At 38.3% G+C, this 26,890-nt stretch overlaps 1 protein-coding gene across 1 annotated transcript in view; it reads left to right on the top strand.

Moving 5' to 3' along the window:
• LOC126336912 (putative U5 small nuclear ribonucleoprotein 200 kDa helicase) overlaps window positions 1-26,890 on the top strand; it is a 120,920-nt gene that overhangs the window by 17,782 nt on the left and 76,248 nt on the right. The window contains exons 4-10 of the mRNA XM_050001042.1: window positions 155-347; window positions 2,466-2,617; window positions 12,036-12,282; window positions 16,336-16,689; window positions 20,834-21,027; window positions 24,219-24,374; window positions 26,344-26,514. Of these exons, the coding sequence (XP_049856999.1) occupies window positions 155-347; window positions 2,466-2,617; window positions 12,036-12,282; window positions 16,336-16,689; window positions 20,834-21,027; window positions 24,219-24,374; window positions 26,344-26,514 (1,467 nt within the window). The remainder of the gene's footprint in view (window positions 1-154; window positions 348-2,465; window positions 2,618-12,035; window positions 12,283-16,335; window positions 16,690-20,833; window positions 21,028-24,218; window positions 24,375-26,343; window positions 26,515-26,890) is intronic.

Raw genomic sequence — 26,890 nt, 5'->3', positions numbered from 1 at the left:
GGATGTGGATGAAAATATCAAACTCATTACTGTGTAGATAGATGAAATATTGTTCTACACAGCATGTAGCTACCAAATCTAACCAAAAGTTGTACCAGAGATCATGTGTTGTACTTTACCTGTTTTATTTATTTCTGTGTTATCCTGTTAACAGCCGCGAGACATCCTGTGTGGAGCAGCTGATGAAGTTTTGGCAGTTCTTAAGAATGATCGATTAAAAGAGAGGGAAAAGAAGAAAGAAACAGAGTCATTACTCGGTAGTCTGACTGATGAAAGATTTGCCCTCTTGGTCAACCTTGGTAAAAAGATAACAGACTTTGGAACAGAAGAAAAAACACAGACCTCCGGTATGTGTAGGACATTTTATTGTAAGTTCTTGGGTTTAGGGATAGAAAGCCTCAAGTGTTTCTCACCTTGGATAGTAGTGATTTATGCACATACTATTGATTTGGAAGAGAAATTTGTATTATTGTACCTATAATGACATAACACTGCTCTCAAATTGTAAATATTGTGGAATACACAATTACTAAAATATTTCAGCTATAAAAGAGATAATGTACCGGTACTAAAATAATATGATATGTAAGGAGTTTTCCTTCATCTGCATCTAATGTCCGAATTTGCTGGATGATGAAGAATATGAATGCCAAATCCTGTTCTAGACAGATTTCGGTATGTTCTGTATAAGGATATTTAACATATTCCCATAATATAATTTACTGCATAATTCTGAAGAAGTCATTAGATGCCTTCACTCTGTAATATTTAAGAATATCAGTTGCTTAACATGGCATAATCCATTTATGCACATTCATATTGGACTTGGGTGTGCTACTATTATTTTCTAGGCAGTGTATAGTTGTCTTTTTACCGTTGTACATTGCATGTTTTTTTCCCTTTATTACTTGGGTGTGTGTTATGTCACTTAACGGTTGTCATGCTTTAATGTTCTATGCATTTCCTGTCCTCCTGTGTAGATTCCTCCCTGGATTTGATAAGCATATATGATCTTTCTCCTACACATAATCTCACCTGTGTGCAACTTATCTTTGAGACCATATCATTGCTTGACTCCTGGAAATAACCTTCTATTAACCTTAGGAACCTGAGCAACCACCCATTTTAATCCTATATATTTTCTTTGATCAAGTTTCTTCAGTACTGGCAGATTACTGTTTTCCATGGTGATTAATGTTCACACCCGCATTGTTAATCATATTCTAAGGATCTTTCTGTACTGTGTGCTGTAGTGTTTCAGATAATCTTTTGGATTATTTTGTGAGGGAAAAAAGATTGAAAGGTTCGGAAGTGAGTGGACTTTGTAAGGATTGGTTGTGGAAAGTCATCAGGCTAATATGCTTACCTTCTTTGCTTCTTTGTGTATCGGTTATACTCCTATTTCCAATCTATGCTCATTTTGTCTGTGATTGACCTCCACTATTTGTAATTTCTCATATGCTATAACCCTGTATATCATGCTGGGATAAGCACTGTGGTCATGGTCATTGGTGCACTAGAATCAAACAATCCATCGTTGGCATGTGTGTGAGCCAGCTGCCAGTGGCCAACTGTGACTAGTGCATGTGGCATGGCACGGCATGGCACCTGCTATGCCATCTGTCAGAGCTGTTCCCTATATAAGGCCAGTGCAGCAGGTGCTCATCTTTGGATATATTCTATTGCTTTGTACTGTTTCTATGCTTGTGTGTACTTGAATGTGGATTAATAAACTCTTGTCTTTTGTGGCCCCACTACTGTGTGTGTTTTAAATTATGACATCTTATTTTCAAATTTTGTCTATTTTGTCTGTTTTGTTGCACTTCATTCGCTCTTATCGTATTCTGACACTGTGATCTTAGTCTGTCTTCTTGGTTTACTTTTATGTATAACCCCTATAAAATTCTGCTTCCTCCACCTCCATTTCTCTTTTGTGGGCAAGTGAACACCACATTATAAGCACTCGGAGATCCAACATTTCTATTTGTGTCAGTCTGATTAACAGAATTCCATTTTCTTCTATAAATAAGAGACACCTGGATATTGATTGGTTACTGTAAACATGTCACTTCATTCTGAGCATGTTTTTTTGTTGGAAACTCCTTCACAAATAACTGCTAGTTGCATTGTGAAGTGTATTTTCACTGTTGCAGGCAATGACCCTGACAATTTATTTTCTTTATCTTTATTCAGTACTACAAATGGTGGAAGGAAACGTGTTGTAGTAAACAATTGTTAAACACAGAGATCAAAATATATCTGATGCAGAAAATTTTTGTTAGTCTGATAGACAATGAGCTGCGTACAGTAAGCCGATTTAGTTAATAAATTGTCTCTGTTCTGATTTTTATTTTTTATTCTAGTTATTCGTTTTTTTTCTTTTTGTTGCCACTAAATTTCATTAATTACAAACTTGCATTGGTAGATCAACTATGCTCTTACAAAATGCAATTTGAAATTTTCAGAGGAAAATATTGATGAAACATATGGCATAAATGTGCAGTTTGAAGAATCTGAGGAGGAAGATGATGAAGATATGTATGGTGAAATCCGTGAAGAAGAGGATGATGATGAAGGAGAAGAAGCAAAGCTAGACCGTGCAATTCATGCCGAAAATGTGAGTGTGGTAATATGTTTAAGCTAATAGTTGCTGCACTGAACGTCCGACACTTTAGGGGATGTGTTTGGAAAATATTTGCTTTGCCTATTACTTTCTGTATTTTTTGTAGAATGTCTACAATGTTTTAATGTTTTACATAATATACTTAGCAAAATGTTTTCAACTGCATGTTTAATCATCTGTGAGAAAAGAATCGTTTGCTCAAAATATTATATTACGACAAGAAAAATAACTGTAAATGCAGGATCTATCAGGATGTTGTGTAGGGAATGAATTTTTCTGATAATGTTGCAATAATAGATAACACAGGATAGCAAGTGCAACAACATACAGCTAAGCGTGCACTTCCCTCTGTGACAGTACAAGTAAGAACCACAGACACATTCAGAATTTTAGAATAACAAGTTCTCTATCTTCCCCCCATGAACCATGGACCTTGCCGTTGATGGGGAGGCTTGCGTGCCTCAGCGATACAGATGGCCGTACCATAGGTGCAACCACAACGGAGGGGTATCTGTTGAGAGGCCAGACAAACGTGTGGTTCCTGAAGAGGGGCACCAGCCTTATCAGTAGTTGCAGGGGCAACAGTCTGGATGATTGACTGATCTGGCCTTGTAACAATAACCAAAACAGCCTTGCTGTGCTGGTACTGCGAACGGCTGAAAACAAGGGGAAACTACAGCCATAATTTGTCCCGAGGGCATGCAGCTTTACTGTATGGTTAAATGATGAGGGCGTTCTCTTGGGTAAAATATGCCGGAGGTAAAATAGTCCCCCATTCGGATCTCCGGGCGGGGCTACTCAAGAGGACGTCGTTATCAGGAGAAAGAAAACTGGCATTCTACGGATCGGAGCGTGGAATGTCAGATCCCTTAATCGGGCAGGTAGGTTAGAAAATTTAAAAAGGGAAATGGATAGGTTAGAGCTAGATATAGTGGGAATTAGTGAAGTTTGGTGGCAGGAGGAACAAGACCGTTGGTCAGGTGAATACAGGGTTATAAATACAAAATCAAATAGGGGTAATGCAGGAGTAGGTTTAATAATGAATAAGAAAATAGGAATGCGGGTAAGCTACTACAAACAGCATAGTGAACGCATTATTGTGGCCAAGATACACACAAAGCCCACGCCTACCACAGTAGTACAACTTTATATGCCAACTAGCTCTGCAGATGATGAAGAAATTGAGGAAATGTATGATGAGATAAAAGAAATTATTCAGATAGTGAAGGGAGAAGAAAATTTAATAGTCATGGGTGACTGGAATTCGGCAGTAGGAAAAGGGAGAGAAGGAAACATAGTAGGTGAATATGGATTGGGGGGAAGAAATGAAAGAGGAAGCCGTCTGGTAGAATTTTGCACAGAGCATAACTTAATCATAGCTAATACTTGGTTCAAGAATCATAAAAGAAGGTTGTATACATGGAAGAACCCTGGAGATACTAGAAGGTATCAGCTAAATTATATAATGGTACGACAGAGATTTAGGAATCAGGTTTTAAATTGTAAGACATTTCCAGGGGCAGATGTGGACTCTGACCACAATCTATTGGTTATGAACTGTAGACTAAAACTGAAGAAACTACAAAAAGGTGCTAATTTAAGGAGATGGGACCTGGATAAACTGAAAGAACCAGAGGCTGTACAGAGTTTCAGGGAGAGCATAAGGGAACAATTGACAGGAATGGGGGACAGAAATACAGTAGAAGAAGAATGGGTAGCTCGGAGGGATGAAGTAGTGAAGGCAGCAGAAGATCAAGTAGGTAAAAAGATGAGGGCTAATAGAAATCCTTGGGTAACAGAAGAAATATTGAATTTAATTGATGAAAGGAGAAAATATAAATGCAGTAAATGAAGCAGGCAAAAGGAATACAAACGTCTCAAAAATGAGATCGACAGGAAGTGCAAAATGGCTAAGCAGGTATGGCTAGAGGACAAATGTAAGGATGTAGAGGCTTATCTCACTACGGGTAAGATAGATACTGCCTACTAGAAAATAAAAGAGACCTTTGGAGAAAAGAGAACCACTTGTATGAATATCAAGAGCTCAGATGGAAACCCAGTTCTAAGCAAAGAAGGGAAGGTGGAAAGGTGGAAGGAGTATATAGAGGGTTTATACAAGGGCGATGTACTTGAGGACAATATTATGGAAATGGAAGAGGATGTAGATGAAGACGAAATGGGAGGTAAGATACTGCACGAAGAGTTTGACAGAGCACTGAAAGACCTGAGTCGAAACAAGGCCCCGGGAGTAGACAACATTCCATTAGAACTACTGACGGCCTTGGGAGAGCCAATCATGACAAAACTCTACCATCTGGTGAGCAAGATGTATGAGACAACCGAAATACCCTCAGACTTCAAGAAGAATATAATAATTCCAATCCCAAAGAAAGCGGGTGTTGACAGATGTGAAAATTACCGAACTATCAGTTTAATAAGTCACAGCTGCAAAATACTAATGCGAATTCTTTACAGACGAATGGAAAAACTGGAAGAAGCGGACCTTGGGGAAGATCGGTTTGAATTCCGCAGAAATGTTGGAACACGTGAGGCAATACTAACCTTACGACTTATCTTAGAAGAAAGATTGAGAAAAGACAAACCTACGTTTCTAGCATTTGTAGACTTAGAGAAAGCTTTTGACAATGTTAACTGGAATATTCTCTTTCAAATTCGGAAGGTGTATATTGAGCAAGCAGTAAAGGAAACAAAAGAAAAATTCGGAGTAGGTATTAAAATTCATGGAGAAGAAATAAGAACTTTGAGGTTCGCCGATGACATTGTAATTCTGTCAGAGACAGCAAAGTACTTGGAAGAGCAGTTGAACGGAATGGACAGTGTCTTGAAAGAAGGATATAAGATGAACATCAACAAAAGCTAAACGAAGATAATGGAATGTAGTCTAATTAAATCGGGTGGTGCTGAGGGTATTAGGAAACGAGACACTTAAAGTAGTAAAGGAATTTTGCTATTTAGGGAGTAAAATAACTGCTGATGGTCGAAGTAGAGATGATATAAAATGTAGACTGGCAATGGCAAGGAAAGCGTTTCTGAAGAAGAGAAATTTCTTAACATCGAGTATAGATTTAAGTGTCAGGAAGTCGTTTCTGAAAGTATTTGTATGGAGTGTAGCCATGTATGGAAGTGAAACATGGATGATAAATAGTTTGGACAAGAAGAGAATAGAAGCTTTCGAAATGTGTTGCTGCAGAAGAATGCTGAAGATTAGATGGGTAGATCACATAACTAATGAGGTGGTATTGAATAGAATTGGAGAGAAGAGGAGTTTGTGGCACAACTTGACTAAAAGAAGGGATCGGTTGGTAGGACATGTTCTGAGGCATCAAGGGATCACAAATTTAGCATTGGAGGGCAGCGTGGATGGTAAAAATCGTAGAGGGAGACCAAGAGATGAATACACTAAGCAGATTCAGAAGGATGTACATTGCAGTAAGTACTGGGAGATGAAGAAACTTGCACAGGATAGAGTAGCATGGAGAGCTGCATCAAACCAGTCTCAGGACTGAAGACCACCACAACAACACAACACAAGTTCTCTGTATAGCAGTGAATTTAATCACTACCTACTTGAATATGATAATGGAAAATACTGGGCTGTATGAAGTTCTTTTCAGATCAAGTGTCCAGTATCTAGTTCACAGACAGATGTTTCATGCCACACACTCCCTCTTTTTACTTCAGCCACAACAGATGGTCATGTTATGTTTTAGGTCAGTGTATTCTAATTCGTATTGTTCTTTCAACAAATTACCACTCCCTCCCCTCCCCCAAACACACGTGCAGCATGACTATATCTCTGTGCACAAATTGTAACCATGCACATATCCCATGCATTCGGATTCCTGTTCTCCCCTCCCCGTGTGTACGTACATGTGTGTGTGCTTTGAACACTAGAAAGGGCTTTTATCATATTATGCCACATACATTGGATATTTTTTAACATAATCACCCTGGGGATTGAGACATTAGTTGTAATAGTGACTAGCTTTCCTCTCTGTCTGCAAAATAGCTACCATCAGCATGGAAAGCTAATTTATAATTGTCACAGTTGCATGCTGCTAGGTCAGCTCAACAACTTCCTCAGTGATTGTAATAGCACCTTTTGGATTACCCATCCTTTGTCACCAAGTGCCTTCAACCTTTCCCCAAAATTGAAAAAGGGGGTGGATGATATTTCACCTCAGATGAGGAGCTGCTAGACATTGACATGGCTTGATGAAGAGTCAGTAGCATTTTTGCAGAAGATGGAAAAGCTGTACACTGTGCTCTACGAGGTGATATCCAAAATTTTTGGGACTGGTGCTGCCATCTGTTGAAAACCTTACCTTTGGACTAATGGTCACCATCACCCTTGAAGTAGTTCCCATCCGCACATACACACCGGTCCCAGCGTTTCTGCCATTGGTCAAACTTTTTCTGGAAGTTCTTTTCTTTGAGGGTGTTTGTTATCGCAAGCAATGCTGCTTGAATTCTCTCTAGTGTCGAACCAAGAGCCTTTCAACTTGAGTTTCAGTTTTGAGAATAGAGCAAAGTCATAAGGTGCCAAATCTAGCAAGTACAGTGGGTGAGGTACATCTGCCAAGTTGTTTTGTAGAAAAAAGGTCCTGGTGAGCAAGGACATGTGACAGGGTGTGGTCTTGTGATGCAGTAGCCAGTTCCCGTGGCGCCAAAGTTCGCACCATCAATGCTGCATGTTTTCATGGAGCCATCGCAAAACATCACAATAGTATGCGGAATTCATTGTTTGGTTGGGTGGGATGAATTCTTTGTGCATAATTTCCTTAGTACCAAAGAAAATGATGATTATGGTCTTTACTTTGCTCTTCACCTGCCTTGCTTTGTTAATCTTGGAGAGCTCGGGCTCTTCCACTGGGACAATTGTTGCTTTGTCTCTGGGTCATAACCATAAATCCAGCTCTTGTCGCCGGTGATAACCCATGACAAGAAGTTTGGATCGTCAGATGTGGCGTGACTAAGGTCTGTGTACACTTCACCACCCTGTGCCTTCTGATCGGCAGTCAAGGTCCTTGGCACAATTTTTGCGGCAACATGATGCATGCCCGATTCATCAGTCTGCATTTGTTGACATGTCCCATAAACAATACCCACTTCATCCACAAGGTCTTGAACGGTTTGACGCTGATCCTCACGAACCAATTTTAGAAGTTTGGCAACAAGGTCTGGCATTGTGCGGCTAATGGACCTTCCAGTGTGAGCATCATGTTTGATGTCTGTACGGCTGGCTGTGAACTGAGCATGCCACTCAAACGCATCCACACTGCTCATGCTCTGCCCCCAAACACTTGATCAATCATTGCAAGGGTCTCCGAAGCACTTTTCCCGAGATTCGCACAGAATTTGATACACACGCGCTGTTCTGTTCGTGGATTCGTTGTAAAATCGCCACACACCAAACGCAGAGTATTACGGATATCACTGTGGACACACAACCCGTCCTCCCACCTGACTGCTACTCAGCACACTGACTTATCAGATATGCAGCTGTCGCCACCTAACGGTGCAAAGATCCACCTCATACATCTGCAAAATTGATGTTCATTCCTTTTATGTTGAATGTAAACATTGTCAGGATAAAATACTCTGAGTGGACTTTACCATGATTGTAAACTCACATTAACTTCTTCTTCATTGTCCATTTCCAGCTTCCTGAGTATGTTTGTAAATCAGTGGCTTCCGTCATTGTCTATCTTTTATTTATTTATTTACACGTCAAGTTCCATAGGACCAAATTGAGGAGCAAAACTCCAAGGTCATAGACTGTGTCAGTACATGAAATGACAACATAAAAGTAATAACATATAAAAATAAAATCTTTAAGAACCGAAAAAAGTCAATCCATCAGTTAAAGTGAATGCAATCAACAGTACAAGAAGAATCAGCTTAATTTTCAAGGAAATCCTCGACAGAATAGAAGGAGTGACCCATGAAGAGACTCTTCAGTTTCGATTTGAAAGTGCATGTATTACTGCCAAGATTTTTGAATTCGAGTGGTAGCTTATTAAAACTGGGTGCAGCAGTATACTGCACACCTTTCTGTACAAGAGTTAAGGAAGTCCAATCCAAATGCAGGTTAGATTTCTGCCGAGTATTAACTGAGTAAAAGCTGCTTATTCTTGGGAATAAGTTAATCTTGTTAACAAGAAATGACAGTAATTGAGAGGCCAATGTCAAAATACCCAGACTCATGAACAGAGGTCGGCAAGAGGTTTGTGAACTTACATCACTTATCGCCCAAACCGTTTGTTTATGAGCCAAAAGTATACTATTAGAATGGGAAGAGTTACCCCAAAATATGATAACCATATGACATAAAGGAATGACAATAAGCAAAGTAGACTAATTCTCATGTCAAATGATCACTTACTTCAGATACCGTTTGAATAGTGAAAATTGCAGCATTAAGTCTTTGAACAATATCCTGAACATGGGTTTTCCACGACAGTTTATTATCTGTCTGAGCACCTAGAAATTTGAACTGTTCAGTTTCACTAATCATATGCCCATTCTGTGAAATTAAAACGTCAGGTTTTGTTGAATTGTGTGTTAAAAACTGTAAAAACTGAGTCTTACTGTGATTTGGCATTAGTTTATTTTCTACATGCTGTGAACTGCACTATTTGAAACTGAGATAATGTTGCACACAACATCCTTTACTACCAGGCTAGTGTCATCAGCAAACAGAAATATTTCAGCTTTACTCATAATACTAGAGGAACTATCATTTATATAAATAAGGAACAGGAGTGGCCCCAACTCTGATCCCTGGGGCACCCCTCACTTGACCGCATCCCACTCAAACCCACATCACAGCCATTCTCAATATTGTGAATAATGACCTTTTGCTGTCTGTTGCTAAAGTAAGAGTTGACCAGTTGTGAGCTACTCCCTGCATTCTGTAATGGTCCAACTTCTGGAGCAATATTTTGTGATCAACACAATCAAATGCCTTAGTTAAATCAAAAAATATGCCTATCATTCAAAACCTTTTGTTTAAACCATCAAGTACCTCACAGAGAAAAAAGAAGCATTTTCAATTGTTAAAGGACTTCTAAAGCTGAACTGTACATTTGATAGCAAATCGTGTGATTTAAAATGATCAATTATCCTTACATACGCAGCCTTTCAATAACTTTAGCAAAAACTGATGGCATAGAAATAGGTGTAAAATTATCTACATTATTCCTTTCTCTCTTTTTATAAAGTGGCTTTACTACTGAATACTTTAATCGTTCAGGAAACTGTCCATTTCTAAAGAAAAAAGTACAAATATGGCTAAATACAGGGCTAACATGTGCAACACAGTTCTTTAATATTCTGCTAGACACCCCATCATAACCGTGAGAGTCCTCAGTCTTCAGTGATTTAATTATTGACTTAATCTCCCCCTTGTCTGTATCCCAGAGGAGTATTTCAGACGTCAATCTCGGAAAGGCATTTGCCATGAAAGTTATATGATTCCGTGTAGAAACTATATTTTTATTTAATTCACCAGCAATGCTCCAAAAATGGTTGTTAAATACTGTACATATATCTGATTTATCGGAGGAGAAATATTTTTTCGGCGAACTGAATTTATATTGTCGACCTTGGGCTGCTGACCAGATACTTCCTTCACAACTGACCATATGGTTTCTGTGAATTAGCTATTCAATTTGCGTACCACATACTCTTTGCCTTCCTAATAAAAATTTTAAGTGCTTTACAATAATGTTTGTACTGGGCTACTGTATCCTGATAGTGACTTCTTTTAACATTTTAATATAATTCCCGCTTTGCTCTTTGTGGCATCCTTATCCCACAACTCGGCCACCCAGGCTGCTTATTACTGCTAGTACCCTGTTTAGAACGTTCTAATGGAAAGTAAATCTCAAAGAGCATGAGAAATGTGTTAAGGAAAGCAATATATTTATCATCTACGTTATCGGCACTATAAACATCCTGCCGCTCTTGTGCCTTGACAAGGTTTAAAAAACTCTCTATTGCTGTTGAATTAACTTTCCTACATAGTTTGTTATTATATGCGACACTTGTTTGACTACAAAAGTCTTCTAGTGTTAAAATTTGTGCATCATGGTCTAAAGGCCATTCACCCTTTTACTAACAGAATGTCCATCTAGTAATGAAGAAAGAATAAAAATATTGTCTATGGCTGTACTACTGTTCCCCTGCCCCGTAAAAAATAATAATAATAATAATAATAATAAAAAAAAACCACCATCCTGTCTGCATGAGATCATATGAATTTAGGAAATCTACCAACATCCATTTTCTTGCATCGTCATATACAAAATCTATATTGAAGTCACGACCTATAACTAATTTCTGGTACTTCCTACAAAGTGAATCAACAGGCCTCTCTACCTTGATCAGAAATGCTCTGAAGTCAAAGAGTTAGGCGACCTATAAACAACAACAACAATTAGAAGTTTAGTTTCACTAAATTCAACTGCCCCTGCACAACATTCAATTATCTGTTCAGTGCAGTGCCATGATACATCTATGGTCTTAAATGGAATACTGCTTGTTACGTACATAGCCACTCCCCCACCTCGCAAGGAACTCCTTGAAAAACAGCCAGCTAATCTGTACCCTGGTAATGGAAGCCTCTGAATTGTCAAATTATTTAAGTGGTGCTCCGACATACCAATAATTTCAGAATCAACATCTGTAAGCAGTTCACTAATTTTATCTCTGATATGACTTATATTTTGATGAAATAAAACTTATCTTTTAGTTTCTAAGTTACAAGTTTAACATGTAACTAATAAAGATATGACATTATTATTATTATTATTTGTCAACAATTTAATCCTTTCAATACAACCAAACTGATGGCTATTCTGGCATGTCATACCAACTAAATCTTTATTGCGATCAGTGATTGTGCAGAGGTCAAAGCAGAAGGCCATTATTAATCAACTGCTGCCTACAGTTTTGCAATATTTTTAATTAAGAAAAGAAAAAATATGTGAAATTTCATTTTGTTGCATTAAAACCACTGTTTTCAAGTTATATTCTTAAAAACTGCCATTTTAGTGGAATTAAATTTGTGTGTCCCTTGGTATAGTCAAGCTGTTATGTGACTGCAGTGGATGTCTTATTGTCCATGGTGATTATGTTGGTGAATTGTCAGTCTATATCTATATTATCTTCGCTTTATCACTTTTTGATATTCTGATCTCTTCACTTGTTTTAATTTGCGTTCTCTGTTGAAGGCTGAAAAATATATCAGTATCCAGTGTTTGAATATTCATTCAGGGTAAAAGTTGTATGTGATTATTCACTCTGTAGGTTTCTAAATTTGAGTGATAGTATCGATAATTTCCTTTTGTATGGACCTCTTGACAATGTACAATTGTTTCTGTTTCAGTTGGGTGGTGCAGAAGAGACCCGGAAGGAAAAAACTCTACATCCATTGGACATTGATGCCTATTGGCTTCAGCGTCGACTCAGCAAATTCTATGATGATGCTATGGTCTCTCAAGCTCGAGCAGCTGAAGTTTTAGCTGTTCTTCGAGATGCTGGGGATGATCGTGACTGTGAAAATCAACTTGTATTACTTTTGGGCTACAGCTGTTTTGATTTCATAAAGTTATTGAAGCGACATCGGCAGATGAGTGAGTAAAAACTATATTTAAATTTCTGTTTTCACATGCTTTTTGAGGGTATTATTTTGTAAGAAAATTGTGATTGAAAGAGAAATAGCCAGTTACGCAAAAACTATAAGGGAATTGAAAGGAGTTTTGAAAGTGTAAAATATAGCTAAGGTCTATAACAATGCTGAATCCCATGGCAGTTTTATTTAATAAAATATTCTCTGTTTAAGAGTCATGTCAAATGGTTAAAATGCTTCAGCTTTTGGCCAAATACTGTCTGGTCATTGTCAAGTGAGATGGCTGCTGATGGATTGCTGGTATGTTCTTATATGCTTTGGCTGCTGGCTGTGACATCTTTTATGTCTTGGCCTTGCGAGCTGGCAAGGACAGCATATAAATAAGTCAGTGCACTGGTTACAAGCAGTAAGTATTTTTATTGGTAACACAAAAAAGAATGTGAAAAGGTCTTCGGACGTTTGGTATCTCAGAGAGAGAGAAATTCCTGACAGGAACAAATTTAGAAGATTGGTGAATAACTACCAAGGTTTTAAAATGGCTTCAATGGCCGCAAGACGGAGAGGACCATTATCTGAAGAGCATAAATAGGCACTTCTTGGTGGGCTCAGAAGATGGCAGGAAGTCAAAGCTGGAACACGAACAAGACCTAAATACTAAAATGAAATTGGTTGTTACCACGCAGTCCATATAGGCTCAACTCGATTAAAAAGCAGTTCATGAGCCTGATGAAAATGTTGAAAAGCAAAGCTACTTCTGATAGCGATAAAGATTTCTCACGATAATCCAAATGGGTGTCTTAATCAATGTTTGGTCTGTGTCTCATTGGTGGGCTGTCGGTGCTATGGCCGGTGCCCTGGTTGGTGATGTGGCTGGTGTGCTAAGGTCTTGATGGGTCGATGTCTGGATGAAGGTCACTACTAATTGATTGGCTATAGGCAGTAACAAGCATTGAGCTTGGAGCGAGAGTGCTTTGGTGACTTGTGTGTCCGTAACTTATCCCATTTATTTGTCTGGAATATGGGGCCGTACAGTTGAAGATGGAATCCAACCATGTTTCTTTTCTGTTGAGTCCTCATATCGTTGAGAGGTTAAGACTAGGTTAAAATGCAGACTGAAAAAAATCTGTGGTCCGACTGAGATTTCGATCCTGCGTCCTTTGTTTCCAGGCTCGCGTTTTATCACAAGACCACAAGGCCCAACAGTTGGAGTATGTGAGGGTGTACCAGCAGCCCATCAGCTTTGATTTCAGTATTGGATAAGAGTGCTTGGTTGAAAGCTCGTAACATTTTAACCGCTTGATGCAATTGGAAACCTTTGCACATTATATTAAGGTCTATTCTCAAATTTCGTATGTATGTGTTGCCTGGTTTTTTTTTTTTTTTTTGTTCGGTGTCACATTAAGATAGACAGGATACTGACTTTGCACAGCATAGGATCGACCACTGGTCATATTAAAATCACAGCTGCTATAAAAGGGAAGTATTGGTCATACATGGGTTGATGTTTCAGTGGTGACATGGATATTCGGATGGTAAAGGCAAGGATGGGCGCAGGCCGGGCCAGAACTGTATAATGGCATTTGGCTTAATGACAGAGGGTTCTGGGGCAGCCAACGGCAGTGCCCATTATTAGTGACAGTTTCTGTGCATACATTGAAGCTCTTGGTTCATTCTCTGACAGGGAATGTAGCTATCTCTATCACTACCAGTCAGGAGGTCTTCTCTATTGGTCACCTTATTTGGCATGTTTAGGACTACACATTTTCTTTATAGACTGGTGTAAATAGGAGGCTTCAGTCATTGCACTGATGAAATATTGTGAGAATTTCACAGTTACATCTGATGTATTGCCTGAGACCCATTTCAACATTTCCAGACTTGTTTATAATCCTGTCAATCATTCAGTGTCTCAACTTTACAGTGAGTTGTTAGCTTTCCACTTAAGTAACATTTGCTGTGCGATGGAATCTTCCAATTTGAAAGCTACTGTGGTATTTTCCAAACATTTTCATGTACATACAGCTGCTTCTTTTGTTGAATGGCAACTAAAACTATTTTTGTTGTTATTTGAGTGTTCTTCATAGTATTTAAGATATGATACAGGTATGTTATGCGTAATGTTGCATGTTTCTGAAATAAACATTTAAGAAACCTCAACTTTTCGTATCAGGAATTCCTATTGATAATAGACGCTCATCATAAAGTTGGTTGCCACATATAAAACTGCAAGCATTGTAGTAAAGGAGGGGGCAGATAGGTTTTTGCCCCCTTTGTTAAAAAGGCTATATGGTTTTAACTGAAACATGTTGCGGTGATCTGCCTCACATCTAAAATATCACTTTCTTATCCAATACCATTATGTATAACAAAGTGATTGGCATTCAAAATAAGCAAGCTTCCAGTTGTACAAATTAATTTGACCTGTGTTTATATTTGCATTATTTGAATGACATCCCCAGCTTTAGTGATATTGATGATGAGAACTCAATGTCTGACATAGTGTGTCAGTTATACCTCTAATATTTTACTCTGAGGTGACAAAAGTCATTGGATACCTCCTAACATCGTGTCCAACCTCCTTTTGCTCAGCATAGTGCAGCAGTTTGATGTGGTGTGGACTCAGGTCTTTGGAAGTCCCGTGCAGAAGAGAACCATGCTGCCTCCATAGGTGTCCATAGTTGTGAGAGTGTTGCCAGTGCAGGATTTTGTGCATGAACTGACCTGTTGTCCCACAAACTTTCAATGTCATTCATGTTGGGTGACCTGTGTGGCCAAATCATTCACTTGAATTGTCCAGAATGTTCTTGAATCCAGCCGCGAACAGTTGTGGCTCAGTGACAAGGCACATTCTCATCCATACAAATTCCATTGTTGTTTGGAAATATGAAGTCCATGAATGGCTGCAAATTGTCTCCAAACTGTCAAACACAGCCATTTCTAGTCAATGATCAATTCAGTTGGGCCAGAGGAACCAGTCCATTGCATATAAACACAGACCACACCTTTATGGAGCCACCACCAACTTGCACAGTGCCTTGTTGACAACCAAGGTTCAGGTCTTCATGAGGTCTGTGGCACCCTCAAACCCAACCTTCAGCTCTTACCAACTGAAATTGGGACTCATCTGACCAGGCCACAGTTTTTCAGTTGTTTAGGGTCCAATCAATATGGTCACCAGTTTAGGAGAGGTGCTTCAGATGAAGTCGTGCTGTTAGCAGAGGCACACTTGTTGGCCATCTGCTACCATAGCCCATTAATGCTAAATTTTGCTGTACTGTTGAAACGGATATGTTCGTCGTATGTCCCACATTGAATTCTGTGTTTATTTCGGGCAGTGTTGTTTGTTTGTTTGCACTGACAGCTCTATGCTAACACCATTGTTCTTGGTCAATAAGTGAAGCCCTGCAGCTACTGAATTGTCTATGGCGAGAGGTAATACTTGAAATTTGGTATCTTTGGTGTATTGTTGACACCGTGGATCTGAGAATATTGAATTCCTCAACAGTTTGCAAAATGGAATGACCTCACATCTAGTGCCAACTGCCATTCAGTGTTCGAAGTCTGTTAATTTTCACCTTGTGGCCATAATCACTTTGGAAACTTTTCACACACATCGCTTGAGTACAAGTGACTCTATGCCAATGTGCTGCCCTTTTATACATTGTGTATGTGATACAGCTGTCATCTGTGTATGTGCATATTGCTACGTGCATATTGTTCATTCTGCTCTTACAGTATTGTGTTTACAGATGCGTGTGTCTTACATTAATCAGTTACAGAAAATTGTAGAGTTGGGATAATTTTTAGGTCTATACTTCTTCAGCGTTTTACTTTAATTTAGACCTTCGTTGACCTTTCCCGCATCTCATTTTCTAACAGTATCTGTTTAATAAAATAAAATTAGCTTACTGCAATTCCTGAAGGAAACTTCTGTTACATGATAGTGAATATATAGTGACATTATTCAGTTCAGAATGACTTTAGTGACCTTCACCTTCCCAGAAAGAATTGCAGTGATTGTTTTAAGAATAACTTAAGTTTGTTCTTCTGATTTCAGTCCTTTATTGCACATTGCTGGCTTCTTCTCAAAGTGAATCCGAGCGCCAAAAGATACGAGAGAAAATGAGTGAGGATCCATCTCTAGTTAAAATTCTGAGAGCATTGGACACAGGTGGAGGTGATGATGAAGAAGTTGTCGGAGGTGGTGGAGGTGGCCGAGGCTCGTCTGGCAGGTCTCGTCGAGACCAGGGAGGTGAGGGATCTGGGGATGTTGGAGCTGCTAGTGCTGCCAATGTACCAGGACAGCGTGTCATTGTAGACTTGGAAGACCTTGTATTCGCCCAGGGAAGTCATTTTATGGCGAACAAACGCTGTCAGTTGCCTGATGGGTCCTTCCGTAAGCAAAGAAAAGGTAACATGAATTTACATCTTGTAGATCTTTTTGGTTGTGTATTTTTTATGTATATTTTTGTGTTTGAAATACCTCTTATTATAAAATTATGAGACAGGATTGGTGGCTGGTATTTACCTTTAGGGAAATTGTCAGTACTGCTATAGATACATATAAAAGTACATACACAATCCTACCTTTTGGAATTAATAGCTCCTTTCTTGGGAAAGAGAGGGGGTGAACTGCGGCTGGTCAACAAGAAAGGGCATGTGACTGAAACCTCAGGATAAGAGGCACCCACCTGTTAAGATGAGCTGCAAGTATTTTTAGAAAGTTTTTGAAATTATGCGTTTTTGCCACATGCAGAACCATTTTTACACTAGTTTATACAGCCCTTCTTGCGTAGCACGTGGATTGGCAATTGAGCAGGAACATTTATGACAACTGAGGCCAATGTGGAAACCTCAAGTCAATTTTAAACATTTAACCCATACAGAAATATCGAATGTCATTAACTTTTTGGATAACATTGGGTTCACACGAACAGATAAATTATTGCAGATCTAATTCTATTGATGGTCACTAGCAGACAACAAAAATCATGGCAATATTTGGAACCATAATGCAAACACCTTGCATTACTTCAGCCAGGAATTTAGTTTCTTAAAACTAGCAGAGTTCTTATGACAGTTTTTCGGATTTTGTGCATTTTATTGTCAGTTAAACAGTTATTCCACGAGGTTTTTCGAATTGCAGCCAGATTACGTCCACATCTTGCCATGGTATTTCGAGTGACAATCATTCAGGCATCATCGGTTGAGTGTTTTGCACTGAATAGTAGTTAGCTGAAATGCCTTGGCAAGATGCCAACGTAATTTGGCTGCAATCCTCATGGAACGGCCATTATGCCAGGAAAACATATAGAATAACATAAAACAATCCCTTGTTCATTTCTCAAAATAGTTTCAGAAATAGTAGTGTCTATGAAGTGTCAAAAACAAACAGTTTTCTTACAGCAGATGCTCTAACAGAAGAAAGGTTTACTGCATTTAGGTATTTATAGTATTTACTAATTTTATTTAGGCAAAATTGGGATGGAGTAAGAAAAGTTCCCAGCAATTTGTTTGGCATCCCATGCCTACTTTGATCACATTCACAAAACACGATGCAAACTGAAAATGCACAAATGATTAAAGTTTCCTGAATATTGTTCTGCTGATAAATATGAAATGACAGATCTATCAGAAGGTGTATTGCCTGACAATATCCTGAAAATGCTTTCCACTGTTGAAGAATGTTTTTTTTTTTTTTTATCAAGGGATTGAATCACTTTATTTGTACCATATGCAGTCCACATTAAATTAGCATACTGTTGCCCACCTGAAACACAGTATTGTCATTATGTCTGGGTTGAGAGTCCAGGGTATGATGATGATTTGAATTATGTGTTGAAAATTACTCCTTCCCATTTGTCCAGGCATACTAATCACTGGCATTACAGTATAGAAATGTGTTAAATGTGCATCAATAGCCTTTTTTCATCACAGAATGATACATTTTGCATGCATGCTATTTTTGCTTGAAACTTGACTGGTCGGAGTTGTAGACAACAATTGCATGGACAACAGTGAGCTTAGTTCTCGTGTCAGCTTCTAATTTCTCTACACTTACCAACCAATGACATATCCTCAACATGTTTACTTGAAGTAAACTGTAATTTTGCTTCTAATATTGTTCAGTTTTGTTAATTTGCTTAACCAGTTTGAAGAAATTGCCATTGTCCTTATCTCATGCAAATAGTAGAGTCATCACGTAGCTTTCCGTCAGTAACTGTAGATTGTCCCTCATGTGTAATTCTAAAGCTTTCAAATATTTTTCCTTTCACAATATTTGCATTTGCAATTGCATTTTGGCACATATGTCTTTTTTGCATAATTTGTTCTTTGGTTTGTGTTATTGGAAATCAGATTTAAAAAAAAAATTGTACAAGTGTTGCACACTGCTTACTGTAAGCATTATGCCCCTCTTCTGTTTAACCAACAATCCACTGCTCTTTTATTTGTCATTGAGAACTTCAAGACTGTCAACTGGCATAGCTATCATAACCCGAACCACTGTTTCCTGAATTGTTAGAGTAATTGCTTGAAATGTTTCTGCACTTTCTATTGAAATGTCAATATCATTTGAATGAATGTCCATGAAATTAATTGCTAAATCATACACATGCATATCTTCAGAAGAGTTAATTGATGTCAGTTCCATATCACATCTTCATAGTTCATTTTTGCAAGATTGGGAACATTAATCGGATTTCATGTTATTCCGAAATTCTAGTGTAATTCTGAAATTTTGAAACTTGCACAAAGATAGCTTCTAATTGCAGATGTGAAAATATAATTGTTGTTAGCTGACTTTTATCTTCATCGTTAACACTTACTAACACTGCAGAATTAACTGATAACTATTTTTGTTTCTGTACACTAAATATGCTGCAATTTCAAGTGAGTGGTAATTAGAGGATGTCTTGATTTGCCAAAAATTATCATTGGAAACTACGGTGTAGCCCCATATAGTGTCATATTACCTGTTTATCGATACACCTTCAGGGACAGTCTGCTCCAGCCCTCTGACAAGCAATGAAAAATGTATAAAAAATTGTGCTTGGTAGGGCATATTGGCTGCTAAAATTTTGTCACTTGATTTGTTTGTTAGGTTCTTCCCATTAAAAAAATGTAGGCAGGTTTTGGCATGTTGTATTTTATCATTCCCTTGTGTAAAGAACAAGTAGCACATCATAAAGTGGCCAGTGGATGACATTATAGGCAAATTTACATGACAGTGGTACCCCACTACGTGTGACAAGGCTTTGTCCTGCAGAAAGATGGCAGTGCCTCAAGTGTCTTGGGTTACTTAGCATTCCTGATGTAATAACTGCTGATTAATTGTCATCAATAAATAGGAGTTGAAAGCACCTGTTGTCTTCAGTGTTGTTCCAAACCATCCTACTTAACATTTGACGGTCATTTTGCTTAACAATGCAAAGTATCGGACTGTGGTCACCATAGTAGAATCTGACACTTGCACTGCTGGATCTGAAAAAAACATTTGAACTGGACTTTGAAAACACAACATTATGTAACTTGGAACACTAGTGAAAACCTTGGTAGTTTCTTTTTAGTAGAAGTATAGACTGTGGCATCCATTCTACTGGTCCCACCCACAAATGACAAAGTCAAACCATTTACTGGTTCTTATTTGTTGTAGTGCTTCAACATCTAGCTAACACAATGGTCAAAACTGTTTAATTCTTCCAAGATGGTGGTCATCACATTCTGTGGTTATGTTGTGACCCAGTACGTACTTGTCACTGCATGTGACTGTCTTATAATCACAGGTACAGCATGTGTATTGTCAATATCATTATACCATGCCTTGTACAATCTGAAATATCATGAAATGACAAACTTGTGTCTTGAGTACAGATTGTTATTCTGCACTATGTGAATTCATTCATGACCTGATATTGCACTCCTTACAGTCTACAAGATGCACACTGGAACTAGCATTCCTGCTTTTACTTTGTATGAACATCTTCTCTGTCCAAGCTTGGTGTTAAGTAACCTATATAATGTTTATCAAGGCATGTTGTAGCTTGTCCTATACGTGTCACATTTCTCCACTGTTATATGTTTACTCTAACCCGAAACAACCCCTCCCCCCACAAGGTGCTTTTGCATCCTATTTCTGTTCCTCTACGTGCCACAGTTTCTTTTTCACTACTTTCCTCTGTGTTTTGTTGTTGTATTTTTCTCTCTGTCTTAATTGATTTTTTCTGCCCTGTTTGTGTGAAGAATTGTTTTCACAGTAACGTCTAATAAAGGAGGTAATCAGTGATGGTCAAATTGGAACTTGAATTATGGCCCTTCTAAATAAGAACTCATTAAGCAGCATATCATGATAAGCGGGACAGTATTATATAAACTTTGTAATCTTTCAGTGTTGCTAATTATTGTAAGTAATTATAGTTTTGTGTAATGCAGTTTAAGAAGATTAGTGATGCCTATTTTAACCGTTGAAGTAGTAACAGATAGTCATTCCACGTAACTCAGTAAATACATGCCTAGTGTAAAATTTGAAATTCCTTAATATCAAAATTTCTTTGCAGGCTATGAAGAAGTGCATGTTCCAGCTTTGAAGCCAAAGCCTTATGGGGCAGATGAAAGTAATGTTCCAATTGAGAAACTGCCAAAGTATGTTCAACCTGCATTTGAAGACTGCAAAGCGCTAAATCGCATTCAAAGCAGACTGTACAAAGTAGCATTGGAATCTGATGAAAATCTACTTCTGTGTGCACCAACGGTTCGTTACTTGCAGTTCAGACCTAAAATTAGTTTGATTTTTCCTCTGTGTTCCAGTATTAGTCAGTTTACATTTTTGATGATGTCAGAGCAATACAAATTAACTAAAAACAAAAACAAAAGTTGCTGTTGGAGAGGTGTTATTTACCTAAAGGATAAGAGATAATGTTCAAGTGAGTACGAACGGGATTAAGCGTCTGACCAAAAAATCAGTGAATATGTCAAAACCAGACAAATACTTTTTTTTTTGTAGGTCCTGTCTATTCCCTCACCTCAGTGATTCTCAAAGTTCAGATAGACACTAAGGGATTTACAGAAAATATTTGCCATATACTTTACTTGAAATATTTGATTTTAAACTTATCTTTGTGCAGTTTTCATTTTATTTTCCTTCCTGTCCATTTCTTGCTTTTCTGAGTTATATCAGGTTTTTTTTTTTTTTTTGTTTTATGTATCTTTATGTATATATTGATAAAAACTTGTTATCTGCAAAGTGTAGGCTGCAATATAGTTAAAGCTTCAACACCAACAATGTTTACTGTACAGTAGTTGTGAAGAGGGACTGAAGAGGAATTTTTTTTATGCAGTATGTACATTAATAACATGTGAGCAAAATTAAAAACCTATAATACGTGAAGAAAGAAGTAACAACGGTGTAAATTATTCAATAATGTTGAACGCGATATTGGATAATGAATAAGATGAAATGTTGAGCATACTTAAAACTTACTGTATATGCCCTATAGTATAATAGTTATGAACAACACAACTTCATTCCAGTTACTGTGTTACAAAAACTAAGTATCAGTACCAAAATGAAAAGATAGTAGTCTGTCCATAAATTATGTGGAGGCCTACACTTTCTTCTACGTTTCTTTTTAAAATGTTCTACAAATATGAAGTACTGGACCTAACATATTAAAAATATCCAATATACCTTTTCACAAAACATCAATAATGAATACGCATGCTATTATTTCACTTCTGCACTTTGAAAAAATAACACATATTGGAATTTAATTTTGTAGTTTTCTACAATCACAGCAAGGACAGTATTCTTTAGTTTTTCAACCATTTCCATTAACTTTAAAAAGCAATACAGTAACCCATACTGCTATATACTGTCATACATAAGACAATCACTTGTATTTGTTTGATTTTTGCTTTTAAAATGTGTGTACCCATTTAGCATTTGATGATGCATTTGTTTGGAGTATTTTCTTTGAAAATAAGAAATTTTTGTTAGGTATTCACTGCAGTGTGAGCTTTGTTAAGTGATTGCACAGCAAACTATTCTTCTTGGTCACTTTCTTTTTCGTCAGCCATGTATGGCTTTGGATGTCAGCTACAGTTTCTTCTTCACTCACAGATCCATACACGATAAGATTGTTTTCTATCTGGGCAAGGTCCTATGTTTCACAAATTGACGAAGATAGAAAAAGTTCTTGCACTAATTCTGCCTGAGGAATGTCATCCTCAGCTTCATCATCAATAGCATCAGCTGTTGCTGAGAATGTGCCCTCACCTCTTTTGACTGACATTTTCCACACTTCTGATTATATTAAAGTTGCATCAAGAATGCAACAAAGTGTTGCTTTACATTCTTTCGACATTTTGTAACATATTCATGACTTGAAGATTGCTGTACTGCATTTTCAGAGATGTTCTGACGCCATGGTCCACAGCATTTAGTACTGAAGTGATGTTTGGAGGCCAAAACGTATGTTTTTTGCACTGCAGGCTATTATTGACTATTGGATTAGGAGATCAGTTGTTGTTGACCAGGGGAATAATTTCTCGTTTGTTTGGTTTCAGCTGAGAATCCAGTTATGCAAACACTTTTAAAAAATGTCAGATGTCACCCAAGATTTTGCATTGTTTTCACAAAATACAGGTAGGGAGTAAATGTTAAAAAAAAAAGCTAGGTTCTCTCGATTTTCTGATCACAAAAAGCTTTTCTTTACATGATCCTTGCAGCAACCACAAGTATGATTTTTGTCTTAAACATTTAACCACCCAAACACTGGTCACCTTTAAATTTCTTATCTTGGGTCTTTTTTAAGACAAGTCAGTCTCATCTGCATGAATATATCGTCTGTCTTTTAACTTTCACACAAAACAGGCTGCTTTTTAAATAGTCACTAGTCTGTTAAACCGTCAGGTTCATCATTAGTTCCGCCACAAATTTTCCTGGTGATAATATCACGGCGAGCTCGGAAACATTGTATCCAATATAAAGGACAATTGAAGTTCAGATTTCCCAACAGATGTGCAAATTCATTGGTTATCACTTGAAGAATAGTTCCGTTGATTGTCACATTATTTGATGTGTGCCCCTTAAGTCACGTAAGTAAAGCTTCTTCAATATGTTTGTGCTCAGATGATCTCGTCCACTTGATTTTTAAGGAATTGTGTTTGAAAAGAGATTGCATTTTCTGTCTATCCTTCCAAATTGTAGAAACTGTTGAGTGTGACACACCCAATTCCTTCGTGATGCTGTTTGTTTTCCCATTTCTAATCATCAAATTATGTGTGACTTCCCTTCAATATTAAATCCTTCTGTCTTTTTTTGTGATATCTTTAAAGTGATGCTTGCGTTGACTGTTTTAACACACATACTGATTTGAAACCAACACTCTACAGAAAACAGGAGAAACAAGAGTTTGAAAATAGGCATTACATCGTTGTTAGTAATGCCCAACTATGTAACACACAAAAATGAACATTGGATATTACAGCCAATATAGTTCTCTGTAAATGTAACAAAAAATACGTTGTTTTCTCTGATAAGCTGCAGTAAGCAATGTCATGGTAAGTGATTTTTTTTTTTTTTTAAATAAATCATATATGTAGGATTTAGGTGGGACAGTTGGATTTCACCGTTTATCAGTCTTCCTTTTAAAACAATGTATCAACTGTAGTAATAACCAAATGCGAAAATGTTTAACTTTTCCCTTTCCACAAAAATGGAGAATAATTTAAGTATTGTTGTCGGTCACAGTTGATCTCTATAGTAATTTTCATGTACTTAACTAATTGCTTCAGTATTTAAATGTTTAATTAAACATTTGAACTGTGGTGTATTTGTTTTCAATGATATAGATGATTATGTAAAATGAGTAATATTTTTACATTATACAATGCATGCAACAATATTTTTGGCTTAAAACTAATGAAAACCTCTTGTTTCAGGGAGCTGGTAAAACAAATGTAGCATTACTTTGTATGATGAGAGAGATAGGGAAGCATATTAATCCAGATGGTACAATAAATGTGGATGAATTCAAGATTATTTATGTTGCTCCCATGAGATCACTAGTACAGGAATTAGTGGGTAATTTCAACAAGGTAAAGCTGCATAAGATTGGAATTGTTTTATAAAGTAATTATTGTAATAATATAAGTATGGGCTGATTTGATTAATTTAACTAGTTTATTGATGCTTGTTTTAGTCATACATATGCCATTTAGACTATCATGAGATTTCACAGTTGCTGAATGTATAACTATACTAGAAATTCCTGTGTGGAAAATATGTAAACTAAAGGAAAGGTAACCACTCACCTGTAGGGGATCGTGTGTGGTGCACAAAAACATGTAATGGAAAACATTATTCACTCTAGCTTTCAGCACTTGCTGCCATTCTAGTAAAAGTATGCCTATTCACATACATAACCACCCAGACGGATACACTCACAGACCCAGTGAGACTGATTATTTATTATCATCTATTGAGAGCAGTTGCTGGGGGAATTAGACAAGGACGTACGAGGCAAGGAGGGGATCGCAGGATATTGCGAGGCAGTCTTTTGACAGATGACACAGCTGTTGCACAACAAGATGAAAGGAGTTTGGAATGTAGAGCATTTAAGAGAGAGGTAGATGGGGGGAAGGGTGTGGTAGGGAGGGGAGGAAAGAAGAAGTAGGTGGAGAGGTAGAGTGAGGCAGGGAGGGGAGCAGAAAACAGATAGGGGTGGAAGAGGGACGGGGGTGGGAGAGAGGGACTGTATGGAGGTGGGAGAGAGGGACTGTATGGGCGGAAGGAAGAATGGTAAGAGAAGACAGTATATGATCTGGACAGGTAAGGAGTGATGTGGACAGAAGAGGAAACAGGAAAGTTGAGAAGAGGCAGTGGGAAACAGGTTTACGGAGATGTATACCAGGGTGATAGCAAGAGTGCAGAATTTGCTGGAGAGACCATTCCCACCTGCATAGTTCAGAGAAACTTGTGCTTGTAGCAAGTATCAAAGTGCCTGTGTAGTAAATCAGCTATTGGAGCCCCTTGTGTTTGAGTGAATTGCTTGTTTGGCAACTGGATGGTCACGTTTGCAGTGTGATGATGGCCAGATAGTACATCAGTGGTCGTGGGGTATGCAGTGGAAAGCAGGAGCTGTTGAAATATGCCAGTAACCTTACCAGAGTCTTTATTGAGAGACAATATCATATCCAGTTTCCCAGTTAACAGGACTTCCATATCATATGTGAAAGTAGCCATTTTATAGATCAGGCCTGCTGGAATTAGCTGAACAGAATTGCAAACAGTGGCAAACCAAAAGTGGTTAATCGAGTTGCCAAACACACAGCACTCTGCAACAGAAATGACCTCAACAGCTGCTTCAGTTCACGAGCCATTTGGATACTCCCTTCCAGCACAAGTTTCTCTGAACCAACCACAATACAATAGTCTCTCCAGTATACCCTGCACTCTTGCAATCCTGCTGGCCTAAACCTGCAGCTTTCTCCTTCTCCCTTTGGTCCACACCACTCCTTTCCTGTCCAGAGATCATGTACTGTTATCTTCTACCACTCTTCCTCACCCTCCCCCACTGGCACTCTCTTCCTCCCTCCCCTCCCCTCCCCTCCCCTCCCCTCGCCTCCCCTCCCCCCCCTGCCTCTCCTCCCCCCTCCCCTGCCCTTTTCCACCCCTCTCCCTTTCTCCCTCGTCCCCTTTCTCTCTCTTCGTCTCTACTTCCTTGTCCTTTCCTCCACGTCCCCCCCCCCCCCCCCCCGCCCCCTTTTTTCTCTTCTCTCTATCTGATATGTGCTTTACCTTATGAACTCCTTTTGTCTTGTTGTGCAGCCACTGAATCATCAGTCAAAAGATTTGCCTCACTCAGTCCCACTACCCCTCTTTGCCTCATGCGTCCTTCCCAACCACATCTCCACCTCCCAACTGTCCAAACAAGTGTTATAGATAATCAATTATCAGTTTCACTGCAACCATAGGTAGGTGTGTGTGTGTGTGTGGGGGGGGGGGGGGGGGTGATCTGCTGAATGTATTGTATAATATAATGAGTGTCCAATGTTTTCATTGCAGAAGCTGAACTCTTATGGAATCACTGTATCAGAGTTGACAGGAGATCATCAATTGACAAGGGAGCAAGTACAGGCCACCCAAGTCATAGTTTGTACACCAGAGAAGTGGGACATCATTACACGGAAAGGTGGTGAGAAGACCTTCACACAGCTTGTACGTCTTGTTATAATTGTGAGTACAACCTCAGTTGCATAAACAAGCACACACTGATAACTTTTCTAAGCTGAATGTATTCACATAGAAGTCTACAGTGCACCCACCATTGTTTTGCTAATTACCGTATTTACCCGAATCTAAGCCGCACTTTATTTCCGGTTTTTGTAATCCAAAAAACTGCCTACGGTTAGGAATCAAGTGCAAAGCAAGCGGAGGTTCTGAAAAATGTTGGTAGGTGCCGCCACAATTAACTTCTGCCGTCGAATATATGTAGCGCTACACAGGCATGCTTTGTAGGCACAAAGATAAATACTGGTGCCAAAACCCTCTGCGTCAGTAAAAAGAAAGGTGGAAGACGAGCTTTTTTTTCTCCACCCCACTGAATTTTCAT

Source organism: Schistocerca gregaria, chromosome 2, assembly GCF_023897955.1.
Source record: "Schistocerca gregaria isolate iqSchGreg1 chromosome 2, iqSchGreg1.2, whole genome shotgun sequence".
Taxonomy (NCBI): Eukaryota; Metazoa; Arthropoda; class Insecta; order Orthoptera; family Acrididae; genus Schistocerca; species Schistocerca gregaria.
Note: the sequence above shows the minus strand (reverse complement) of the source record. Positions and strands in the feature narration are given on the sequence as shown.